The sequence below is a fragment of the Amblyomma mixtum genome, chromosome 5 (genome assembly GCF_055824585.1).
Source record: "Amblyomma mixtum isolate Tamu chromosome 5, ASM5582458v1, whole genome shotgun sequence".
NCBI classification, from domain to species: Eukaryota; Metazoa; Arthropoda; class Arachnida; order Ixodida; family Ixodidae; genus Amblyomma; species Amblyomma mixtum.
In genome coordinates this window covers 40,939,422-40,965,342 of record NC_143016.1, presented here as the reverse complement: position 1 = coordinate 40,965,342, position 25,921 = coordinate 40,939,422, and the positions used below count along the sequence as shown (strand labels likewise).

Here is a 25,921-nt window from a genome sequence, read left to right as displayed (position 1 = left end):
GATGGCAACATTGAATATAATATGGCTGCGCCCATATACCCGTGTCTTGTGCTTGCATGTGTACGTGCTTGGGTATAAAAAAAAGTTGTCGGTTCACGTGTGCTACGTGACAACGTCATGGTGTGCAATTTTTGCTTTGTGTCTACGTTGTGTACGTCAGGTCTCCGCAAGTGATAGTTATTTAGCGAGAAAACATGAAACGTTCTCGCAGTGTAAGAGGTACTACAATGCGTGCAGGCGCACCGCCGCCGAAGTATGGTGTTGAGATTTCGGGGTTGTCACGAAAGAAGCGACGCAAGCTTGAGAGATCCGAAAAGAAGGTCCGGCGGCATGCATTTCACATGAAGAACAAGGTATGCATGCTCTAACTTTCGCAACGCTTCTCTGCAAACCATGTCAGCATCTGAAAACGTCGACGTAAGCCAAAGCGACTCTGCTAGAAATGCTTGAAGCTTTCGGGACCGTGCATGATGCACAGAATTAAGCACGGTATCAAAACGGTGCAAGAAGTGGAAATGTGATTGTTGTCTTCTTCTTTATGCATGCGTTCGTGCTGCTGGCGCATCCACCTTGCGTTAGGCTACGTCTCTTGTTTCGCTTTATGTACCCGCTCATCTTTCCCTTGGCCCCTTCCTAGAGTGAGCGAGATAGTTACCGTATGGTTCTGTGCTAAGAAAGCTCCTTCCGGCTTCACTGGTCCTTTCTTGCCGCTCGTGCGTGGCTTTATCTCTTACAAATTAATATGATCGAGCTGATCAGGAAGTGGGAGCAATTAAATGTGATACGTGCTTCCAGTTTCGTTTTTTTTTTTTTTTTAGACTGTGTGCCATGTAGCTATTTACTCAAAAGCTATCGCAGGAAGAGGACAAGCATAATGTTGCAGTGTTTTGTTTTTTTTTCCAACTTTCTTGATGTTCACTTGAGAGGTTGGAAAAGGAAAGTAATGGATACCATAGCTGAAGAGAGATACAAACCAATTAAAATGAACTATTCTGAACTGCATAAGAAGAAAGTGATGGGAGGTGTAGCCTCATACAAGATATTTGAGAATGAGTGTGACGGTTCACACAAAAATCGTGCTTTAAAGTTATTTGGCTGCATAGCTCCAAAGTCTAGCTGGTCACTTGTTCGAGGCAGGACCATTAAATATTGTGGGTGAAACTTGTTGCATGAGATTCGGCTATTGAAGAGCCGTAGCTGGCTCTAGGAGAGAACATGTAAATCCATTGCTTATGGAGAGGAACAGCAGTATTGTGTTGCTGAGCCCAAACACAGGTTTAATCCTTATGCTGAACACGCACATCAAACAAGCTAAACTGCTGAGCATCTTTACACTGAGATCTCAGTCAGAGCATGTGAGAAATTCTGGCATCCAAATCCACATGAAATGTACACTTTGGTGGCGTGACATTATGGGTGAATTTGTTTCTCATGAAGTGTGTGACAGAACATGCAAGATGAAAGTGGCACTCCTACAGTGCCACTTGCGTGTCATTGTCTTAGCCCGTTCCCAAAAATGAGTGACATTCCATGTGTAGATATTTTCACATGCTCCATGGGCGCCATCTTTGGGTACTGAGGCTAGCTTCCGACAGTACATATTGGTGATAAGTGGATTAGCATAACGCCCAGGCTTTTGCTGCACTTTCTGGTCCCAAATATTCTGGCCACTATGACATCGGTAAAAGCTTTGTATATTCCTATGACTCCTTGTTAATTGTAATTGTGAAGTATTTGCACTAGCTATGAAGGATGATGCGCAACACTCAGCTGAAAGCCTTGGTATGTTGTCTTGCCCTAATGTTCATGTCTTTACAGTGTGTCCTAACATCACTGCTACTTATCAGCGATGACCTAGGTTAAATTAAAGCTTATGTCACAAAAATTAGCCATGTGACGCAATTATGGAATTTTTGACCCCATTAAATATTCCTTGCATATCATCAAGGCCATATTCTAGAAAAGCATTGAGGTCTTGAAGGCAGATTTTATTATTCCTAGCCGTCACAGTTGTTTGGATATTCTTTCAAGTTATTGGAAATTGAAGTTCTTCAGTTTTATGGGATAGAAAGCTTAAAATTTATGGGCCACACATGCAAAATAGCAGCAGCTTTGGTTGCATAGAAGGGACCTCCAAGAAAAGTTGTGTGTCTTTGCCTTCATTTCAGCAGGTCAGCAGATGGCTCAGCATGAAGCTTCAGGTATTGCTTTAAACCCCTTAAAATCTTTTCCTTACCTCATCAAGAGCTGAACCTGAACTGGCCAATGTGAACCCGAAAGTGAACCTGGAAGGTTGTTATTTGGCTTGACGGTCACGTGGTTTACTGGTGCTCAGGTGTTGCGTACCTGCAAGTCTAAAATGAGCCCTGTACTCTCTTCAGCTGCTGTTATTTTTAATCTTGTATTTTAGGGGATCATACAAAAAGAGATGGAGAGAATATGCCAGAAGCTCAACATCACACAAAAGTCAAGTGAATGCGAGCCACCTGGCCAACGTCGTGTGCTGCCTAAAAAGGAGGAGAAGGAGGTTGCACTGAAGAAACCAACAAAGCATGTATGTCTTTTTTTTCTTTTTTTATATACCGTGGATATGTTATTTTTGTTCTCTATGCTTACGCTATTACTATTCTCATTTTAATGCCACCTGTCTTCCTCCAAAAAATTCTTTCCATTCACAAGAGCAGGGAGTTGTCATAGCTTTCCTTTCATTTTAAAGTTGTCTATAGATTACCACCCACCTTTATGAGTGTCTCATTTTTTCTGAGAATCAGTCTCATGGAATTCGATAAGAGTTGATTTAAAAGATGTCTGTACCATAAGTGCATACGTTGCTACATGCATCAAGAATACCTCTAACCTTTTTTTTTTGTGGTAGGAGTGGCTTGTGTAAAACCTGTGCAGAGGCCAATCACACATTGCTCCTGTTGTGAAGAGAGTCTCAGCTGCGCTTGTTGGCGTTCCTAAGTGGAGGCAGGCCTATGTTTCTTTTTTATCCCTTTTCACAGGAGCGTGAGGCAGTTCGCCGAAAGAATCTTCTCGATGACAACAAACAGGAAGACAGGGTAATTAAGGAAATGGAGAAGAGGCTGTTTCTCAACAAGAGAAAAAACAAAAATATGCCCAAATCTTTCATAGATGAAGGTTTGGACTGTATCCTTTCTTGTCACTTTTATTGCCATGGGTGTGCCTGCCCTATCATATATTCTTTGTGATGCTTTGGTATGTTTGATTCGGTATGTTTGGTCGATAGCAAGGTGCTGATGTGTTGTTCAAGTAAACAAATCCACACAGACACTTTGAAATTTCACAGTGTTACAATACACTGAGATTCACACGAATGTTGATGGTGCACTCAGTTGTAGGCAGTAACACACAGTTAGATACAAGAAAGAAAAAAGAAATAAATGCAACCACAAACACTGATTAACAATTTATTTATTTAGAACATACTGCAGGCCTACAGTAGGCCCAAGCAGGAGGGGCGAATACATAATATATGAAAAAAAGAACAGGTTTAGCAAAATTGAAAAATGTTAAATACAATTACTTTTTTATCGCCACAAGACTGCACTTTTCTACATATTCTGGCAGTGACAAAAAAAAATACCCTGTTTCATGCTTCTGTTTACAAGTATGTCGAATTATGTATCCCGGCAGTGTGTGCTAGTGCACTTAAATGCATGTGGATTTCCTCTGGTCAAAAGCTTGAGAGATGCAGGCCATCGAATATGAAACCTGTAATGGGCATTCTGCCAACAGCAGTTTCAAATGTCCCAATAGCAATGCAGGAATCATCACTTAGTATACGTTGAGAGCTTCTTGTTGTCTGTTCTTTAGAGCCTGGAAATAAATACAGTGACTCTGTATTCAATGTCGTCTTTCTTAAAAAACAAGCCTTCACTTGAACTTGTGCAGACATTCTAGAAGTTGTGGACCAGAAGTACCAAAAGAGTCATCAAGAGAGTGATGATGACGATAGCAATGTACACATGAACCCAGCCAAAAGAAAGAGAAAGCTGGAAGAGAGCAAGTTGTTCAGTGACACAAAAAGGCAAAGGGGAATTTCAGGCAGCGGATCCTCTGGTGGCGAAGCCAGTGAAGATGAGTTTAGTGATGACGACAGCAATGATTTTGATGATGACGAAGAATCTGCTGGGACAGCTTCAGCTAGGAATACACAGCCCAGTGCAAAGCCTCGAAATCGTGATGAAAGTGGTGAAGGCACTGACAGTGACATGAGTGATGAGGAAACTGGTGAACATGGCAGTGATGAAGGAGATGATGTGGAAGAAAGTGAAGATTTTGATGAGGATGATATCAGTGATGATGAGGGTAGTGCTGAGGACAGTGCTGATGAATGCATTAGCAATCATGAAAACGCCACTGGTGCCAAGGCTCCTGATAAAAGTGGGAAGAAGGCTTTTAGTGAAAAGAGAAGGCCAGCTTCCTGTGACTCTGAAGAGAGCAGGCTTTCTATTGGCAAGATGGTTGCCAGACCAGTAGCCACAACAGGAACTTGCAAAGCTGTTCCCAACAAGAAAAGCTCCAAGAGCCCTCTGAAAGAGGACACTGATCCTAGTTGTCTTGACGATGAAGGCAGTAGCTCTGAGGAAGAGGAAGCAACATCAAGTGTTTCAGAAATAGTTACTGAGAGGGGAACATCAAAACCCAAGAAGCAAAGTGCCACGTCTTCAGATGGTATGTGGGAGGACATATATGGACGGTTACGTGACAAAGAAGGCAATGTAGTGTCACAGAAGTACATACCTCCAGCCAAAAGGCTCCAGGGCATTGACCTCAGCTCAAAGAAGAAGGAGGAGCTTGCCAGGCTCAAGAAGCAAGTGAAAGGGCTGCTCAACAGGTGTGTGCATTTGCTTTGTCTTTCTCTAGGGCCCTGAAACAATAATGTGAATGCAGTCAAGTTGGCAGGGAACACCACAGACACTGCATGGAGCAGAGACATTGAATTGAGTTTTTACTTCACCACAATGGAAGGTACAGGACTACAAAAGAAAATGGTTAGGAAGGAAAGAAAATGACGTTAAATGTTCAACCTTTGAGAATAACTTGCCTTAGGCTATCGTTTGATAGAATTAACCACAATAATGCCCAATAACTTTCCATTTTGTCAGATTTAGTATGGGTAAACAGAAACCTTTCTTTTTCCTCACTAGGCTTAGTGAAGCTACCGTACAGCCTATAGGAATGGAGATGGAAGAGCTGTACAAGAAGCACAGTAACAATGGTATGCCTTTACATTGCTGTGATTTGGCTTTTCACTGTAGTGAAGAAATGGCACTCTACTGCTCATTTCAGATGTTAACTCAACACTGAACCTGTGCCTTTGCGAGTCGATCATTGCTCCTTTCCGGACCCCTGAGCGCCTTGTCATGGAACACGCCATGCTAGTCGCATACCTGCACTGCAACGTGGGAACGGAAGTAGGTTAGTCACCATTTTGAGCTTGGACAGCTGGTAATGCACGCTTTACTGGGTATTTAATTGTGAGCATTTATGTTTTTTTAGCATAGCCTCTTTTTTTATTTATGCATACATCAGGTGCAACGCGTTCAAAGCTAGTGCACTTGTTTGCGCTGCCTATGTCTGCAATCAAAAAGTAGCGTGTTCCTTGTAGTGAATGAAAAATACCAAACAAATGCCAGAAGAGGCGAAATATGGGCTGGTGTTTGTCCTTCTCTTGTCTCGTCTTCCGTTGTGCTGTTTTATCCAATTCTTCAACCAAACAAATGCTATGCTTGCAGGCTTATTACATGAAGCATTTGCCATGAGCTTCATCAAATGCGCTCTTATTGCTGACGGCACGCCATTGCTTTCTCTTTCTTGCCTTAGACCACTTGGCCACAAAACCAGCACAAAATAACACGCCTCCCTTAAATTTTTCATGTGGACTAGTTCTGTACCTTTCAAGTGTTGCACCTGATGTATGAAACGGAGTATAGTAGCATCTGGTTGCAAATTTAAATCAACGCAATTTCCTTTTCATTGACTTCTGTGTAGGCATTGTGCATACAGATGTCAGCGTATCTTCCACCCTAGCAATTTTCTTCATCCTTCATTTTTAATCAGAGAACTTTTACATGTTCTAAATGTTTGTTTATTGAAGATGTTTGAATTAAGTTATTGGACTCCAGATTGAGTTCTAAGTTATTGCCTTCATCAATTTTACGTTTGATTTTCATGAGGGATTAGTTGGGATGCAAACACTTATATGTGAACAGATAAAAAAAAATGCAGTTCCAATAGTTCAGTGCACTGTGAGTGTCACTGTTTTGTTATTAGGTGCACAGATACTCCAAGACATGGCTGAGAAGTTCAACGAGCTGTATGATCAGCAGCAAGGCTGCGATTCAGGGAAAGAGATCGACAACTGTGCCCTGTTTATATCATACCTTTTTGTGTTCAAGGTACTTGCAAATTTTCTTGTTGCTTGTTTAGAAGTGTATTTTCTGTCATACAAGATGCAGCAACTGATTTTTTTTAGTCTATCAAATGCATATGGGGCATTAATTTTCTGCCTTTCTAAACTAATTCTCAGCTTCATTATCACAGTTTAGAAATCTCAAGCTTCTAATGCTGGTAAAAGCAGTGGTTCACTTTGGCACTCTTTCTAAATTTCAGTGATGTGGATTTCAAAGTGGAAAATATGCTATGAAAGGAAGGCCCTTGGTGAGAGTGAAGTAGCAGCCTATTTTTTTTTTTTAAATCTTTTTTTTTTTGGTTTCCTGTTCTGTTCAGTTGCTCATCTGGTAATGTTTTTGACAAATTATTTGCAATGGCTGGCCATATTTTCCAGCTCTTCAGAATTGTTTGGGGGATCCCCAAATTTTGATCAAACCTCCTCACTGTACAGACACTATCTTCTTCCCTCCAAAATTTAACCCCAACTTTGTTCGAAATATTTTCTCTGAAAAATCTTGCTCCATGCAGTATGGGTGAACTATAATGGCTAACACATTCCTGTTATCTGGCCGAAGCCAGAGTGACTGCAGTTACTACAGCTGCACACAAATTTTTCAGGCTTTTAAAATTCGGACATCATTTTTATACGCTCAGGAACAGCCCACGTATTGACGTGCACTGTCCATGACAGTATGGAAGAACCCTCAGAATTGTTCTTCCGAGGGTTCCGAGCGTGAACAACCAACTAGCCCCCATTCTTGCCTTGTTAACACTTCGAAACAGTCGGTCTTTCAGAAATAGTCTGCTCTGACTTGTCGAAGCGAGCTATGAATCTTTCAAATTAAATATCTTTAGACGCTGTTGTTTCTACCTTGCATGACACAGGGCTCGGGGAAAAAAGGAAACTGGCAACACAGGCCGCTAGTGTACTAATGGCATCCCAGTCAAGAAAAACATTTGGAACCAATTGGATTCGTGTTCCAATTGGAAAATCTAGATGGACTCCCAATTAGATCAATTCAGTTTCAAAGTGGTGAGCCGAATTGATCTGTCCAATTGCTCCCAATATATTGATGTGAACATCTGTATACTTGACAAACAGGGCAGAACTAATATGGTATGGTTCTTATAATAAGAGCTATCTGCAGCTTAACCTACTAAATTGTATTCATCATTTGCTATATCAGTTAGGTTGAAATTAGATGAAATAACTGCGCTCAGTAATTAAGTGCCACTGGCCCCAGCATAAGTCTTTCATAAATAGGGAGTAGAAGTGTGTTCTCTGGATGTATTTATTGAGCTTATGCTATTAGTGTCTGTCTAGTGTTTTCAACAAGGGTAGAAGTTCAGAAGAGTTCGTTGTGTCCTGTTCTTGTTCGCGGTATCCTTTTCATGCTGTGACTACTCTTAATGTACTGTTTCTTGTGTGTGATGTATGCATGTATGCTTGTCAGTTTGCCTTGATTTCCATAAAAGTATGTAATTCACGTAGTTTTAACTCCCTTGTAAAAATGTCAACACAAGGCAAAGCATGTCCCTGCAGTCCTCATAAATCGGTTTCCTTTTTGCACCTTAATGATATGCATATTAAGCTGTACAAATATTTCTCACATTGTGTATTTTGAACAACTTCATTGCGAGGAACGTTTTGTGAATGTTTTGTATGTGCATTGTACCTGGCACCTAATGGGTCCAACTGGTATGGTCCAAATGGTGCACTAAAAACACTAGGTCTAACAGGAGTATCCAATTGATTTCTTGTTGAAATTTCCTGGTTTTTTTTCTTACTGCAGTTAAGCTCACGTCCCAGAACATCTTTTAGTGAAGCGTCACCGCTTTTATGGATGCATTCAGAAAACTTCTGCAGAAAATTTCTGAGCTGAGCGATGTTTTGCATGTCAAAGTCGCTCAAAGCAGCTAAGCGCAACCCCTGGGCACATGTACACGCAGTTGATGTCTCCCCCCCCCACCCCCCCCTCCCTCCTCCTCCTTCCTCTATGGACGTTTCCTGAATTTTGACATGGCAAATTAACTAGTCTGCGAATCACTAACTTGGGCCATGCAGCCATATTCCAGTGGCAGGTATACTTTTGTTGTTGTTAGCCTGTCAGCCAATCAGCAGTCATAAAATCATTTTGTAATTCTAGCACCGGCTCTGTTTTGTCTGGTTTGTTTAGAACTACAATGAACTGCTATTCTGGTGTCATGAATGTTCTAATACTTCACTCATGATGTTTTTATCTCTTAGCCTGATTCACTTGTGGCAATTTCATGTGCTTAATATATTTTCTATTTCCCTGGGTCTCATTTCCTCCTCTTAGGTGGTTCATTCAAGAATAGTCTTCGACATGATCCGCAAAATGGCTGACGCATTTAACGAAAAAGACGTTGAGATCATTCTCCTCATTTTGCGTTGTGAGTATGCGCAGTGCTGCTTACTGTTTATTCCATGCAGTTACATCTTTTCGGCTTTTCTTCTGTTGATGGTGTTTTTCTTACGTAGAGCATAACCTGACATTATCCAAGTCTACAAAAATTTATGCCATTTTTAGCTTGCTTGTGTTTTAAAAAAAAATGTCTCCTTTAAGTCCTGTTTGATCACTTCTTTTCAAGTGACAATTTTTTAATGTGTTAGCATTACAACCACCCTCCGCAGCGATTTCTGTCCCGCATTGGTCTCTTAAGCATAGGAAAAAGTGGGAGGACAAAAGAAACGATACTGACGGCCTCGAGCGGGGTTCAAATCTGTGGTAGCATGCACAGGTCAGCTTCACTTGCTGCTGCTTTTGACCACTCGGCCACCGCCACAGCCTTTCTCCCCGTGTGTTAGACTGCCAGCCTCTCATGCCGTGCCTTAGGTATTACAGTCTTCATCAACTTTCATGAGTCTGCGAGACAATCCGTACGCAAGAGCACGTGGGCACTTGCACGTGTGAGCCCAAGTTCGAACGTGTGGCCGGTTTTTGTGCGCCTGCATACAAACGCTAGAGCATGCAGGCATATGGATGCACGAGCCAAAGTTTGAACACGTGGCTGGTTTGAAGCCAAAGTTTGTTGGCTGCTGGACATCTCATCTGAACATATTGGACGTTATCCAAAATGACGTCAAAGAACTGGAAAAAATCCAAAGAAATAACATGTCAGAAACCAAAACTTGCATTGTCATTGGTGTGGATAAAATACTATTCGTCAACACAAATCGCTCACGAAAGCAGCACTCACATGCTAATGCATTCCTGTCCGCATCAATTCCAATGATCACCCGTGATTTTAATGTCTATGTTAACGTTACATACAATATTCTAGAGAAGTAATATGTGTGCTGGTTGGGATTGTAAAATATTATATTTAGTTGACACTAATTATTGACACACTCCTAACATGTTTTAATGTCTCCGTTAAATAAATGTAAAATACTAATACTAGTTCATGACGTCTAGCTTGAGCAGTGATTTCTTTGTAGACATCAAGTTTTCTGCTTTCCTGCGATCTCCCCACTCCTGTCCATTGCTATGCATTGAGTGCATGTGGCTGGTTTTTTTTGTCACTGTTGTTGCTTCTCTTCCACTTTGTGCTCATATCGTGCTTGACCATGGAACATGTTGTCCAGCCGTTGGCTTTGTCCTTCGAAAACACGACCCCTTGGCATTGAAGGAGGTCGTGCTGCTTCTGCAACAGAAGAGTGCCCAGGACACAGATGGAGCTCAAGAGTAAGGGCACTTGTATTCATGTCTTATCAAACTTGTGACTTTAACTGTGCCAAATGTCTTGTCTGAGTCATATAATGTAACTCTTGAGCATTTGTAAGTCTGGAAGAGCTTAAGGCATTGTGTAGAATCGCATAAACTGAAAAATTGTAAATCATGACTGGTCATTTGACTGAAATCGTACAGTCAACAAAAAAAGTCGGGCAGAACAGCACTGTCAGATTTGATGTTTCCTCTGCTTGTTTAACCTTGAATGAAAGTTGACCGCTGCCCGACTCTTGGGTCTTGATTAAAAAGAAAGGAAAGAAAAACGCAGACACTAAAAGTAAGTCGATGTGTGCATATCGACTTATGTTGTCGGACTGTTTCTTTTCTTTTTTCTTTTTTACTCCAAAGTGCGAGTTTCTCTTTCAGAATGAATGTTAGGACTGACCTGTAGATGTTTTGCAATTTCGGAGACTACCTGGACTAAACTCCTTACATTTTCAATGATTCTTGGTCATTTGCAGTTCCAGAAAACGGTTCATGATGGAGACCCTCACAGCTGTACGGAATAACAACATCCAGAAGATCCCGAACTGTGACCCCAGCATGGTGGAGCATGCATCTAAAGTGTTGAGGGGACTTTTTCGCAAGGGCGAGTTTGCTCCGTCGCTTGTCTGCTTCTTTTGTTTTATTAGTTGGTTGCTTGTTTATGCATCATTTCATGCATACAGGAGGCTATTCTCTTGCCCTAGCAGGGCAAAAAAATGCAATTCTGCATGTAAACATTCAAAGTAATGAGCTGTCACTTTATTCACACGCTACTGTAAGTACAAATTCACAGTTTGTGTAATTGATTCGTATCAAGAGCCTTTTGATTCTTGTTGATTTTGTGCATTTAAGTCTTGATTTTTGACCTCGAAGCTTGATTTAGTTGTTTCAGGTTAAGTATTCTCGCATTGATTGCTGCGTATATCTTTTTTCTTCTAATGCTTTTTTCTTCCAATTGCTTAGAATTGGAAGGTGCTGCAGTTGACTTTGCATTATCAATCAAAGGAAGCTTTATTTGCTCATTCAAGGAAAACTTGTATGCAGTATTTGGACTGATAGCCTACATTGGCTAGTATCCGTTCCAATACAAAACAAACATCTGGGTAACCGCAATATGAAATGTGTAAACTAAGATTTAAACAAAATACAAACAGTGAAATAGACGTCGAAATCATCCTGTGTCCGGTCGAATACAAAACATAGCATTTGGGCAACCGCATGAGGAAGATGAGAAACAACATTTGAACGAAATACATGTACTGAATTAAAAAAAAATGCACATAGCAAAATCACGTCCTTACTTGGTTGTGCAAGAAAAACGACTTATTATGGGCGGTCATTCTGTGCAGGTTGTTTGCTCCATGAGTTGAACATCTCACTCGAAGACCTGTTGAAGGCACATGAGCGAGGCAAGTGGTGGGTGGTCGGCTCAGCGTGGGTGGGAAACGAAGAATCCTCTGGTAAGTCACTGTTTTGTGCATCCCCATGACACCTCATGAGAAGCTGGTCAGAGTGAGTGTTAGGTTTGTGTTGTCACGGGCAGTTATGAAGCAGTAAAGGGCTGGCTGGAAGTGAAAAAAAAAAACATAGAGAGAGCGAGGCTGCTCAATTAAGCAAATTTGATATCTGAGCTGCAAGCAAGCACAGGAGTCGCAAAATGAAAAGCATGGTCAGTGTTTTTTTATTTTGGTTGATTATGCCTTACAACTAGGCCATATTTGTTCTCACACTTTTTGGGTTGAATGCAAACATCTTTGACGGATGCACTTCTGCATGGGTTTGTAATATAGAAAAAGACACCAGCACTAACCAAGGATCACGTCTTAAAACCAGGCCATATTTGTTGTCACATTTTTTGTGTTGAATGTGAACATCTTTGACGGATGCACTTCTGCATGGGTTTGTGATATAGAAAAAGACGCCAGCACTAACCAAGGGTCACCTTGGCAATTTGGACAGATGCTAATAAGCAGTGTTGCCATTGGTGGCAGTTTTGCACCAAATTGGCCATTTTCCAAGACTTTCGTTGATGCCTTCGTGACATTTTGGCTTCTTTTAAACTATTGTTGGGTGATTTCTGAGGAGTGTTTTTTCACCAAATACAAAAGTGCATTAAAATTTTACATCAATTTTGACCTTTGTAATCGGTATAAAATGGCGGGACGCAACAATCTTCACTGTACTAATAGCCGAAGGTGCTACTTTTACATTTGCATTCAACCCGACAGAAGTTGGCGTAAAGTTTCTGGTTGACATTGCAAAGAGTATTCTGTGATTCTAGCAACATCGATAACCCTTTTGTGCTTTTCTAGTGACTTGAAACAGTATACGTAGCAAGCTTGCACAGGATTCTGAAGCTTTTTAAAGGGACACTGAGGAGAGCACTATTAATATTTTTTTTATAGTAAAATCCGATAGTTCGGCATGTCATGGCTTTGTTGCCACTTGGCCGGCAGTGAAAGATGCATTTATTTCAAAGAAATTTGGATTCGAAGTTGAAAAAGTTTTTCCCGCCGCTCTGATTCAAACTTGGGATTCGTCTATGACGACACAGGACTAAGAGACGTGAAACATGACGTGCACATGACGTAACGCAGACTCCGTGATTTCTGGCTGCCAGCAGTGCGGCCTAGCAGCAGCCGAAAAGAAAGCTACCGCCGGCCGCACGTTGAAGGCATCTATCGGCTATTGCGGCCGTCGCTACAGTCGCTTCGATTACGTTTGCACTGGCGTTTTGCCAGCGTTACGATGGATCTCGTTCTCGAAGTCGTCAACGAAGTTCTCGCAAATAGACACCTTTAGCATACCGTGTACCTTGTTACCGCTAGCGGAATACCGGGAGCCCGCCTACCGCCGGAAAACAGGCGCTGATTTGTCCCGATGCTTCAGGAGCGCGCGTAGCAGCCGGGCACGTGGCGCCATCTGGCGACGTCAAGGAGATTTGCGCATGCATTGGCTGCGCCTCAGTGATGCATGGTTTCTCGGTTCCTGGTGTTGCTAGAACCATTCGTTCTAGCAACACTGTTTTGTTCTATGATCTCATCACGTTTGTACTTGCGAGTTTGGCCTGTGGCGGCGATACCTGTATTTTGGTTCTTGCTCTTTTCTACGTTACAAGAGCTTTGTTGTCAGTATGAGTGGCGTTTTTGTAATCAGGAGCTGGTATTCTGTCGATACAAGCCAACTTCAATTTCTCCTCAGTGTCCCTTTAATAGAGCTGGCGAAACCTCAGAGACATATTCTGCGAGAGCCTAACCAAAGTTCCGCCTGAAGAACACGGATTCTTTTATTAACTTTTTTTACTGAGACATTTGTTTGCACTTTATGCGGGACACGGGATTTGATGGCAGAGGGGCGGGCGGAAGGTGGGTAGATCATCCCAAGGTTGCCTGTAGTGGCGCTATAAATTTGATAACAATAGCTCTAAAAGCCGGGAGAAATACTAGGAGGCCTGCACAATTCTTTTTTGATGTTTCATCCACATGCTCGAGTTCGAAGTCCGGCAATTGAAAACAGCTTAAAACACTTTGGGTCACACAAGCTACTCAACTGTCTGACATGAAGCAGTTGCTTACAAAGGTGTTTCAGGCAAATGCCGTTTTCCCCACATCGCAGAAAGCACCTTCAAAATCCTGGCTCAAATGTGGAGTCTGAGCACATTTTGCCACAGGTTGCCTTGATGAAAGCCAAACACAGGAACAAGATGAAGCTGGAGTTACTTGTGGCAATACTTAGAAGTTTTCGAGTGCCTACAGGGCAGAGCTTCGTCAGTGCTTGAAGCTTCAGAGAAGTTCTGCAGAAAATGAACAGAAACTATTTGTGCTGTGGCACCATATATTGGTTTTTGGTTTATGGGGGTTTAACATCCCAAAGCGACTCAGGCTATGAGAGACGCCATAGTGAAGAGCTCCGGAAATTTCAACCACCTGGGGTTTTTTAACGTGCACTGACATCGCACAGCACTTGGGCCTCTAGAATTTTACCTCCATCGAAATTCGACCGCCGTGGCCGGGATTGAACCCGCGTCTTTCAGGTCAGCAGCCGAGTGCCATAACCACCGAGCCACGCGGTGGCCCCATATATTGTAGATGATTATGGAGTGATGCAAGTCATAGGTAGATTTTTATTGTATTTTTAACAGTGACAACAAATTTGGTGCCAAAATGAAAGGATTGCCTACTTTGGACTGCTTCTTACCTTTGCTTTCGTTACTTTTCTGAGCTGCTTACTGGAAACATCGACTATAAGCGTTATGGCACATACAAAGTTTGACATCACTGCAAATGTCGCTGCAGTGCTGTGCATCTTTACAAAGAATAAAGTACATGTAAGGTTTATGGCAGTATGAGGTTTTCATGAGATAACACGGCTGTAGAGCTGGGCCGTAGCAGGGCCGGAACCTTTTTTTCTTCCTTTTACGAGTTGTCGGCGCTTGATACCTTTCCGCCACAAAATATTTCCTTACAATAAAAACAATATACAGCATGCTGTGATAGTTTTATGTGTTGGTTATTAAGTATAGTACCGTATTTACTTGCATAATTTGTGCACATTTTTCAAAGAGGGGGTGCACAAATTACGCGGAAATTTCATGAACACATCCTATAAAGCTCTGCAAGGTTGTAACTCACAATACCTATGTACCATGTGTTGGCGCCTGTGTGTCGACCCCCAACTCTCGCCCTTTGCTGGTCAGAAAGAAGTAGACTCAAAATATAGCATGCATACCCCCCTCCTGCCCTGCTCCACTCTGTGTGGTCCCCCACTGCATAGCATGACGGCCCGTGTGGAGTGCAAAGCAATAAATGCGCAACGATACAATGGCTCAGTGGGGGCAAACTGAACCACAAAGAGTTCAGTAGATTCCAGCGCGCTCTGGTGGTTATGGTAAGTATGCTCTCGCAACAGTTAGCCCCTGCCATTCAGGCCTTTTGAAGCCGCACACGGTGGCCTGGCTCACCGATCTTCCCAGGCCTGCCTGGGCGCACCCGTGTGCAGGGAGCTGGCATCTGTCATAGCAGGGAGCATAAAATGAGCAAGTAAAAACCTGAGTGATAAAGTTATGGGTGCGCAGTGTACACGTGGGTGCAGTTACGAGTGTAAATACAGTAATTAGCATCGATTTTGAGCCCTTGCTTTTTATGTTCTACTTACTTCCTTGCTGAGCAAAGAAACATTTTGGTCTGAATGTTTGCACACCGTAGCACTGCTCTGAACTATTAGCAGTGTTGCTAACAGTAATGAAAAGTACCGTTCAGGTTAGCTTTGTCTTGGCATATGTTGATGCTTCCGCTTGGAGCCGTTGTTTAAAGTATCCTTGAAGTGTGCCTTGAAAGTGTGCCTTGAAAGTATCCTTGAAAGTGTGCCTTGAAGATACCTTGTGATACCAGAACCTGTTTTGCATTTTCTACACAGACAAGCAAAGTGATGCACCAGTAAAGCAGCCAGAGTTTTCAAGTAAAATCTTGAAGCTGGCTCAGAAGCACCACATGAACACCGATGTCAGAAGGAACATCTTCTGCATCCTCATGACTGCTGAGGTAAGGAGGCATATAGAAAGAAGTGTTGGTGGCATTATGGTGACCTAGTTTAACCATTTCTACTTTAACTCTTGTATACCTATGGTAACCAATGTTAGTAACTGAAGTAATTAACTCTAAAGCCATTGAAGCGTTAGCAGCTCAAGGAAATAATGTGGAGAACAAATGAGGCAAAAGCATAAACAAGCATGGGACAGGAACAAGAACAACAGTTTTACTTGCGTATGTTGGAGTCTTAAAAAACTAACAATGGAATGCAAATTTTGAGTATGGGATATCAAATGATTTTTTTTTGCACCAAAAGGATTACATATGTGAAAACAGTCAAAGGATTGAGCAAAGCTCCTTTTAATGCCTTTGCAGAGTGAAGTAAATTGAGTGGTAACAGACTCTGAAGCCACGGTGTTCTGAACTTATGGTAAAGTGTTTGTTGGGCATGGAATTGATATGAACTATACTTTTGAGCGAGGGGCATTTTAAAGGTGCAGCTCGTTACTTGTGCGCTGAACTGACGGATGCTGGTTTTTCTGTTGAGAAATGTAAAACTGTGAAGATTCATCGGCCACCTTGCAAATGAATGTGCTGGCAACAGCAGTGCTAATTTGTTTTGCCATAATTTTTATCAAAGTTGGAAACCTCTTTGTTTTGTGCTGTGGACAGCTTAGTGTCGTGTGGCACGGCAGAAACACTTAGCCAAGTTACGTCTGCTGTCATTCTTATTCCTTTAGCTATGCTGCTCCAAGGCTCAACCAGTCTCTGAGTCGAGTTTATACTGCTCCACTGCACAGAACACCGATTCAGTGCTAGTGCTTAGACTCTTGTGCACAACTTTAATCCCCCGCCGCGGTGGCTCAGTGGTTACGGCACTCGGCTGCTGGCCCGAAAGAAGCGGGTTCGATCCCGGCCGCAGCGGCTGAATTTCGATGGAGGCGAAATTCTTGAGGCCCGTGTACTGTGCGATGTCAGTGCACGTTAAAGAACCCCAGGTGGTCGAAATTTCCGCAGCCCTCCAATGTGGCGTCTCTCATAGCCTGAGTCGCTTTGGGACGTTAAACCTGAACAAACCAAACCAAACCAAACAACTTTAATCATTGCATGAACAAACACATTTGAGTTTGCCTAAATTACATGAATTTTGTGCCTGACAGCTAGTAAAGTATTGCCTCTAAGCATTTCACACTTACAAACTGCATGTTTACGACCACAGTATCTATTTTTGGCGCATATTCCTTCGTGCTGCCCAGCTTGAACTTCTTTTTTGTTGCATACAGGACTACCTGAGCGCCAGCGAGAGAATTCTGCACCTCAACCTGAGTGCAGCGCAGGAGCGTGAGTTGTGCTATGTTGTCCTCCACTGCCTGCTGAAGGAGAAGCAGCACAACCCTTTCTATGCCTACCTGGCCCAGTTCTTTGTCAAGCGGGACCGGCGATTCTATGTACGTTGTTCCCAGCTTGGCCTTCTGCAGAATGCAGGAAAACTATGTTTCAGTACTTCAGCTTTTAAGTTATTTGCGGTAGCTACGTTTTTAGTTAAAGTCAGTTCGAACAGAGCAGCGGCATGCAGAAAGCGGAGTGGGCTGCCTAGGTGGTGGCGCTGCAGTCGCATTGAGATGTCACGCTTGTCGTCTCCTACTCCGTGCATGAGGATCATCAGCACACGTTAGCCCGCCTGTGTATAAAAACGTATTTAAGGAACAAAAACATAGTTTTCGCACTGATCTTTTTTTTGGATTATTGAAACTAGACGGTTTAGTAGCATTTATATAACCAATCTCACCCAGGCACTTAAAGATGTGATTGGAAGCGGCTGCTGACATGCGCACGAGATGCACATTCAATAGAATAGACTGCTTTCAAACGCTATCGCTTTACTTGAACAAGCTGTTGCTGCTGACAATCCCATTATAGTATTTCTATCTTGGCATGCTAAAGAGGCGAAGGCTACTGAACTAAACTAAAGGGAGCATTGGCCGTGAAATAAAAAAAAGTGACCAGATAAATGGGTCTTCATTTTATCAAATTATTTTTCTAAGTTTCACTCGCAGAAAATCGATTTACAGCGAACTGTTCAAAATCAGCTGGCTCCAGATATTTAAGAATACACATCTATGAGCCATTCTGACTCATAAAGTATTTCGATAGGGGTTTTTGTTTTTAGAGTGTTTTAGTGCAGCCTTGCTTTATCCAAGTCACGCGCGAGAGCGAAGAGAGCACAAAAGAGGAAGAAGCATGTGCGAAAGTGTGTGCCTTATGTCTGAAGTTCCCTTTTTATCCTTATTGTGACAAACCTTTCCCTTAAGCCCTTTTATGATCAGGCTCGTAACAATCGCTTTTTTCTTTTTGGCAAAGCGGGCCTACCAGGCAACCCAAGTTTTCAAGGCAGCCTTTGAGTTTGAAACACCGCAGAAAAGCTGTTCCTGACTTCTTTCCTAGCTGTGGAAGCTTCAGAAGCCAATATAGTGAGGGAATGTCATGCTCAGTCACTGACTACTGAAAGCTCATTGTTCGGGCTTCTTTAACCGTAGCTGCATGCATGCCGGGTCAAGTATGTTTCATTAGCCGCTTGGCAGCTTCTTAGAGTCATATTTCGTATTTAATGAGGTGAGGAGAAGTAAATGGGAGTTTTCACCCAGTCCAAGGATATGGAATTCAGTAGGTGTTTGAAGTAGTTGTGAGCATCTCAACCAGTGAGTATTCTATTCCATCACACAACTTTTCAAAGAATCCAATGGAAAATCTCCTTAATGAGGCAGCTTTCTGCTGCAGTCCATGCTGGGAGGCGATCAGTAAGGGGCCATCACTTCATGAATTTTAGTGCTGCAACTTTGACTTCAGCCGCAGTTTAAAAGGTGCACGAAGCAACATAAAGAGCTGTTGCGCATCACATCGCCAGTAAGCCAAGGAAGGTCAGCAGCCGCATATTAGCCACGTGAGAAATTTTATTAAGCGTGCCGCTGCGGTGGCTCAGTGGTTATGGTACTCGGCTGCTGACCCCTTAAGGCATGGGTTTGAACCCGGCCACGGTGATCGCATTTTGATGGAGGCGGAATTCTAGTGGCCCGTGTACTGTGCGATGTCAGTGCACGTTAAAGAACCCCAGGTGGTCGAAATTTCCGTAGCTCTTCGCTACAGTGTTCTTCATAGCCCGGGTCACTTTGGGACAAAACCAAACCAGTTTTATCAAGCCAGACTACAAACCAGTTTTATCACGCCAAACTACAAAGGGCGCAAGTGGCATGTCGCGTTTCTCCGATTTTGCCGTGTGAAACCACAGAAAGAAGGGCTTTCAGTTTCGGCCGAGATCTGTAACCAAAAGCTCAACCCCGAGCACCCTGCCCTGGTGCACACGAACTTTGCAACACGTCGTCAAAATACAATGCGTGGCTAGAAGTAGCTGTGCCCAGTGCAGCCGATGCGAAGCGCGGGCCAGCGGCGACAATTTCAAACTGAGCACATTACCAGGAGCAGCCATTGGGTGTCATGGCAGCGAAACGAAAGCCAAGAAAACGAATGGAGTTCTGTCACCACCTGAGAGGTGGCACTCGCATCTCTTTGCGATTAAAGCGGTGACAGAATGGGCCCGCCTCCCTGGCACAAGTTTTCTAACTGACCCTATCGAAAAACATTGACCAGTAGCAAAATGCGCTCCCAAAAGTTATGAAACGTCCCCAATAGTAAAAAGAAAAATCTTTTTGGCATGCATTACTGATTGTTGTGGCCCTGCTGCAATGTTGGCTGTAATTTTTCTTGACATGTTTTGCACTTACCACAAATGCATTCCTACCCCATGACATGCCGTCATCAGAGTAGTATAGCACTGACTGGGGAGATGAGATCAAAGGGACGCAGGGCAAATACAAGTTTGCCTGCATCGGTATGATGCCTAGATATAATTGCAAAGAGACAACTCAGATTGAAAACAGAGCAAGTGCAGATGTCGTCATCAACGGCCGATCTCACAAGTAAAATGCATGCATCAACACCAATCTTTGGGAGCAGATCTCAGATTCTACAGTGCCAGTCACTTCAAAATGCTGTCCTTTTTTAAAAGTAAAAACGTCAAGAGTTTGATTCGACTGGCAGGGAGATTTTTAAATCCCATTTCCTTGCCAGTAAAGGTGCCTTTTGCTGCTGGAAAAATGTCAGCTTTGGCAGAAAGAGCAACACACTCAATTTTTACTGAAAGCAGTAATTGTATGGAGCTGTCCTCAGTGTCCCTTTAATAAATTTATTGGGGGGGGGGGGTTAAGGGATTATTGCTGATTGATGGGAGCATCCTTTGTCCTGTGACTTAGCCTAACTGGTGGTAATGCTTATTATAGGACCGCACTGCTCATACAGCCTTGACCCGTGAATTGCATTGGCTATCCACTTGTGCTGGGTATGGTAGCGCCTAGCCCGCCCCAGGTGCAACTCAGTCTCAAGAAAGACAGATTACCTGATGATGGCTTGGCCCGTCCACTCCAGAACCTTCCCTAGGCTTGTTCAAGCCCTCCAGCTCCAACAACAAACTTAAAAACAAAAGATTGAAAATAGCACTGTTGTTTGTACACGATACGCATTTCTGTTTGACATGAGTTTCATAAACCTTCATGTTTGCATACAAGAAGGTGAAAGTTAGCAGAGTTAATCTGCTGCCATGAGTGTTCTAGCTCAATATGGTGCCTGAGAAATCTTTCTAAAACTTGGTTTCATATGAGGTAGCAAGTGCAGCATAAATACCCGTTAGAGAACAGCCTTCACATCACATGTAGGTATTGTCACAGTCTGCAGATTTTGCGAAGGGTAATGAATTTGTTGTTGCACAGTGAAAAGTAGGAGGAGTGAAATGCTCATATAACAGTAGTTTGGCATCAGAAGAACAACTGACTGCCAAATACACTTAAATGTCACTTGTCAGTCATTATAGGCAGGAGCCCAACTAGGACAGACAGGCTAGCATGGAATCCAAACAAACTCCTTGTTGGGTGAAACAAAAAATAGGAAGCAATTTGGTGGCGGTGATTGCAGCACGTGCACTCGGCAGTCGTTGGAATCAGAAAGGCCAGGTCTATCCTTTGGCTAGGCCATATTCAAGCATGACTCGGAGCATTCTGGACGAAGCGCACACATCTTCGTGAAGAGTTCGAAACAGCTCAGGATCATCCACACATAATCACAAATATCTGTAGACAGTCAAGCAGCATTTAACAGCTACATGCAAGATAACTTCCACTTCATGTTGAACAAAATAATAGTTATATTGCCGCACACTGGCAGTCATTAACAAAACACACCATTTAAAAATTAAACATGATGAAGCCCATGCCAGTACCACTGTTGCTCTTTCGTTGCCTGCCTGCACAAAGAACTTAACCCTTTGCATTACAGATGAGCCTGCAGTGTGCAATCTGGGACAAGTTCAAGGAGGTGGACAAGCTCAGCCACGTGGCGTCGTCCAACCTGGCGGAGTTTCTTGTCATCCTGCTATCGCAGGAAGCGCTTTCATTGGCTGTTCTGAAGGTAAATTGGAGCAGCCTACATTTACATGCTGTTCTTTTGCCCATTCAAACTCTGCGTACTAGCCAGAAACATAGTACAAGGTGTTTCACTGCAGAAGAGAGGGGGACAAGGAGGCAGTGTATGGGGCGCTGGCAGACGACTATGTTTGGCCTTGAATTGTGAATGCATATATATATACATAAGAGCAAATTATACTAGCATTCTTGCTGTGAGGCTATTACTGCAGAGGCTATCATTTGCATGTTCACAGAAAAAAACTAGCGCCGTGTGCAGCATCATTTAATGAAGCACTTATGCAGCTTAGTAGAATGTTAAGTTGGGCTAGTTGGTATAGGTTCATGGTTGAAAAACAGCGCACAAAAGACTAGACACAAGAGTAAAGGAGACGACAGGACAAGCGCTGAACTCACAACTAAGGCTTTATTGCGAAAAACCTGGGTATATAAGGAAGGCATAATCATGATTTTGTTTTCATGATTATGCCTTCCTTATATACCCAGGTTTTTCGCAATAAAGTCTTAGTTGTGAGTTCAGCACTTGTCCTGTCGTCTCCTTTACTCTTGTGTCTAGTCTTTTGTGCGCTGTTTTTCAACCATGAACTTACGCAGCCTTCACTTCCTTCCGATTAAATGAAGACAGCAAGGGTTAACAAGATTAACCTGGTTTTTGATACCGTATTTACTCGTGTAATTTGCGCACTTTTTTTTCCTAAAATCGAGGCTTCAAGAAGGGGGTGTGCAAATTACGTGGAAATTTCGTGAACACGTCCTAAAAAACTCTACAAAGGTCATAACACGCAATGTATACTTTATATTGTTGCGGTTATATAAGTCAACCCCGCAACTCGCTCCCCTTGCTGGCAAAAAAAAAATAAAGTAGACGCGTATCACCTCCCCCACCCCAGACCCACTAATTTATGTATAATTCCCCGCGTGATGGCACGTTTGCAGCTCGAAGCAATAAACACAGAACGGTGCAATTGCAAAGGCAGCAGTCAGAGGCAAATTGAGATACAAGGCAATAGAAAGCGCCTCCCACGTATGTGACATGGCTGAGTAGTGGCAAACATAATAGCCAACGGTTAGTTTCAGATTCTGGCACGACACACACTCCGAAGGTTACAGAAGTTTGCTCTCACAGCCGTTCATGCAGGAAAGCGATTGCCGTTGCAAGCGAGTCGGGTAAACGGCATGCAATTGACTTTTCCTTACCTGAAGCAATTTACAGACTAATCAGATTTTTTGTTGACACCACTCACTCGCCTTTCGCAGCCACATGCAGCGACGCAGCCACGAACACCCGCCTGCACGCTGGTGTGCAGGGAGCACAAAATATGCGAGTAAACACAGTTTTTCAAAAATGCAGGTAAAAAGCTCGGGGTGCGCAAATTATGCGAGGTAAATACGATATTAATACGATAGCGTTAGAGTTGCCTTCACACCAAAACCCAGCCGATATCAGACGAAATTCTCTGGTTGGTCGAGACAGTATGCCATTACAGGTGTCACATGACCACCGAGGACGAATCACAGCATCCCACCAAATTTGAAAATCTTGTCACTATTGGAGGAGCTGGGAGGCTGCGATAGCATCAACATTGCAACCGAAGGCAAGCATAGGAAGGGCGTCAAAATGTAAGCTGGGCGGATGATGTAATAAATAAACGCTTTATGGCCGCAAGCGGTATTCAAACTCTCAACGGTGTGAACAGATCGGCTTCGCTGACCACTGCATTAAACCACTACACTATCCCTGCAACCGAATATCCCGTGTGTTTAACTGGCAGTCTCTCACACTCTGCTTTGGGTGTAGTCTTCATCAACTTTGATCCATGCACAAGTGAACCGACAACCAAGAGCACCTGCACGGGCAACCCGTGCAGTTGAACCGGCCATACAATTTACTGTTGAACATGAACAGCAGGGCAGCCTGCCTTTTCTGGATGTCCTACTTACAAGGCACGACAAAGGCCTGCAGTCCTCGGTGCACAGGAAGCCAACCCACACAGGACGGTACCTACATTTCGATTCGAACCATCCCATCCCGCACAAAGCATCTGTCGTGACGTCATTACTGAAGAGAGCCGACTCCATATGTTCCTCAAGTGAAGATAAAAGGAAGGAGAAGAACCGAGTCATTTCTGACCTCCAAAAGAACGGCTACCCAAGCTCATTCATCCGGCGCATTATCAGGAAGCAAGAAAGGCAAAACAAAATCCGGTCTATTATTTCCTCAGACGCATGCCAGAAGCGGAAACGTGTTTGCATCCCCTACGTGAGAGGCGTGAGCGAGACGCTCGGTCGCATTCTCGGAAAAGAAGGGGTGCTGACAACGCACAAACCGACCAGCACTATCGGTCGCCTTCTCCCCCGCCCAAAAAACCGGCAGCCCAGAGAAAAGGCCCAGGGCGTCGTGTACAAAATTCCGTGTTCCGTCTGCCCGGCGTCGTACATAGGGGAAACGAAGAACTTCGCGGAAAGGATGAACCAACACAAAGCGGACGTCCGTCACATGAATCGTCAACGCAGCGCCGTGGCCGAACACTGTGAAGGGTGTGACCACCCAATTGACTTCGACAGCACCATTGTATTGGAAACGGAAGCTAACCCACGCAGGAGGCTTCTACTCGAGTCGTGGCACATACAGCAAACACGAGAGAATGTTAATCGTTCCCTGGGGACTCTCCCCTCATCCTACGTCCATGGGCTGCGGCCATTGACCCGCAGGTCCTCCACACAGGGGCTTAAAAAGCCAAGCTGCGCTCGCCCGTAGTCACACCGTGAAGAAGGGGCCGAGCCGGTCCCGAAACGTCGTGTTTTTCCTGTATTTTACTTGGTTGGCGTCACTTACCTTCTCCTAACATTAAATTTCCCAACCAGACAGACTTCTGTCGAATGTTTTCTTTTGAACCCCGAATTCGAATGCGTGGCCGCTTTGGATGGTACAGTAACGAAGGGAAAATAAGGTTTTATGGCCTCCTCATCACTTGGAGGCTGCTTCTAGTTAGTATGGACGTGCGTCTGACGGCTCCAGCCACAAGTGTTTGTAATGGACCCAGAACACACCACTATCATATTGCACTATGAAGGTGATCTAAGCGCCCTCATAATTTTTAAACGTGCCCACCTGTTCCTTCGATTGTGGGACCTGCACAGAATGCTGCTTCAGTGAAACAGGGGTCCAGTGGATGGAGAAGTGTATGAATTGCAAAAGCCACTGGAAGACTTGTTTTTATTGCAGCATTAAAACGAGGGCCAGAATCGGAAGTTGCATTCTGCTTAATGCTTAGAGCGCAAGGAAAATTCTGTTCATCAAATTAAATTGTACGTACAATGAATAACTAAATGATGGGACGAGATCACTGTACTCTGCACTACTGCACCAGCCACTTCAACTGCACGATTTGCTGTGGTTTCTCTTATCATACACTTAAGCATGAGAGAATTTTTATAGCACAAACACAGTAGGGAATGTAATGACAATAACACGTCATCTCTGCAAACATGTCCATGCATAACCAACTCGCCCAAACTGTTACACTTCTCTTACATTGCACCCTTGACTTAGTTCTACCACTTCAGTTTTGGCTAATGGGTACTACAGTCTTAGACTGGCGAAGAAGAAGTTTTTTCAGCTTTTTCGTTGTGTCTCTCAGTGCTCAGTGTTACAGACCTTCACAAGTATGTCATGTTAGCACAACCAAATGCAGCAGCAAGAACTTTTTTTTTTTAACACCCGAGTGTTTTCAAGATGCCTGTGTTCTCCAGTCAGAACCTCCTGGTTTAGCGTATCGCTGCTCACCATTTATAGATGCTACGCACAGGACTCATGCCCGAGCTCTGTCCTGTTTCTGCTGCAGACAATCCAGTTTGTGGACATGAGCCCTGCACTGCTGAAGTTCCTGCGACAGCTGTTTCGCAGCTTACTGCTGGGCCGGTCGCAGGAGGCCTGGCAGAAGGTCTTCCTCAAGGTTGCCGATGCACCCAAGCTGCGACTGCTGAGAGAAGGGCTCTGCCTCTTCCTGCGGCACTTCTTCCTCAAGGGCGCTGACATGGACCCCGCAGTGCGTAGCACACTGCAACAGCGTGCCGAACTTGCCGAGGAGGCCCTGACCAGCAGCGACAGAAAGGCCATCCTTTAATTGTAAATAAAATGAGGTTGTTGCTACAAACCAGTATGTCTACAAGAGACTTTCTAAGGGTTAAATGGCTCTACCAGCAGCTTAGCTTGTTGTGACCAGAAACTCCAGGGAAAGTGTTATCCAGGTGGACTGTAGACAGCCCTCTTGAAAATCTGCCCTGTGTAAGGGAATGTATGGCACTAGTGTAAAGGAAATACATAGAAAACACTTGGTGATCAAGGTCTACTTATGTGCGTACCCATGAGCAGCGACGTAGCAGTTATACAGCATTTTGGAAAAAAGTGCATTATCCTGGCTGCTGTTGTCTTTAAAAATGTAGTGCAGTTTGATGAGTGCCATTTGTGCAATAATGCAAATGAAAGGCGGGTTGACTGGAAACCTTGGCACTAAAAGCATTAAACCACAAAATGAAAACAAAATGTCATCGCTTATGCACTTGCACTTCCGTAATGCCTTTGGCTGATGTCGTGCATACAAACCAGATGAAAGGAAACATCGATTTATTATTAATTAGGCTATCCAAAGCATGCTGTTGTCAAGCAACAAGCCTCAAAATCTTAAACTGCTCATTTACCACC

General features: G+C 43.6%; 1 protein-coding gene across 1 annotated transcript; it reads left to right on the top strand.

Annotated features, from left to right (window-relative positions):
• The first annotated feature begins 7 nt into the window (after window positions 1-7).
• LOC149341870 (nucleolar MIF4G domain-containing protein 1) lies at window positions 8-25,376 on the top strand. The gene is made up of 15 exons (XM_089544117.1): window positions 8-353; window positions 2,411-2,554; window positions 3,006-3,150; window positions 3,916-4,861; window positions 5,175-5,245; window positions 5,317-5,445; window positions 6,301-6,425; window positions 8,742-8,835; window positions 10,031-10,130; window positions 10,637-10,764; window positions 11,510-11,620; window positions 15,576-15,700; window positions 16,972-17,136; window positions 21,071-21,202; window positions 25,062-25,376. Exons 1-15 carry the CDS (start codon window positions 195-197, stop codon window positions 25,341-25,343), a joined length of 2,856 nt encoding a protein of 951 aa, XP_089400243.1. The 5' UTR covers window positions 8-194; the 3' UTR covers window positions 25,344-25,376.
• The last annotated feature ends 545 nt before the right edge of the window (window positions 25,377-25,921 follow it).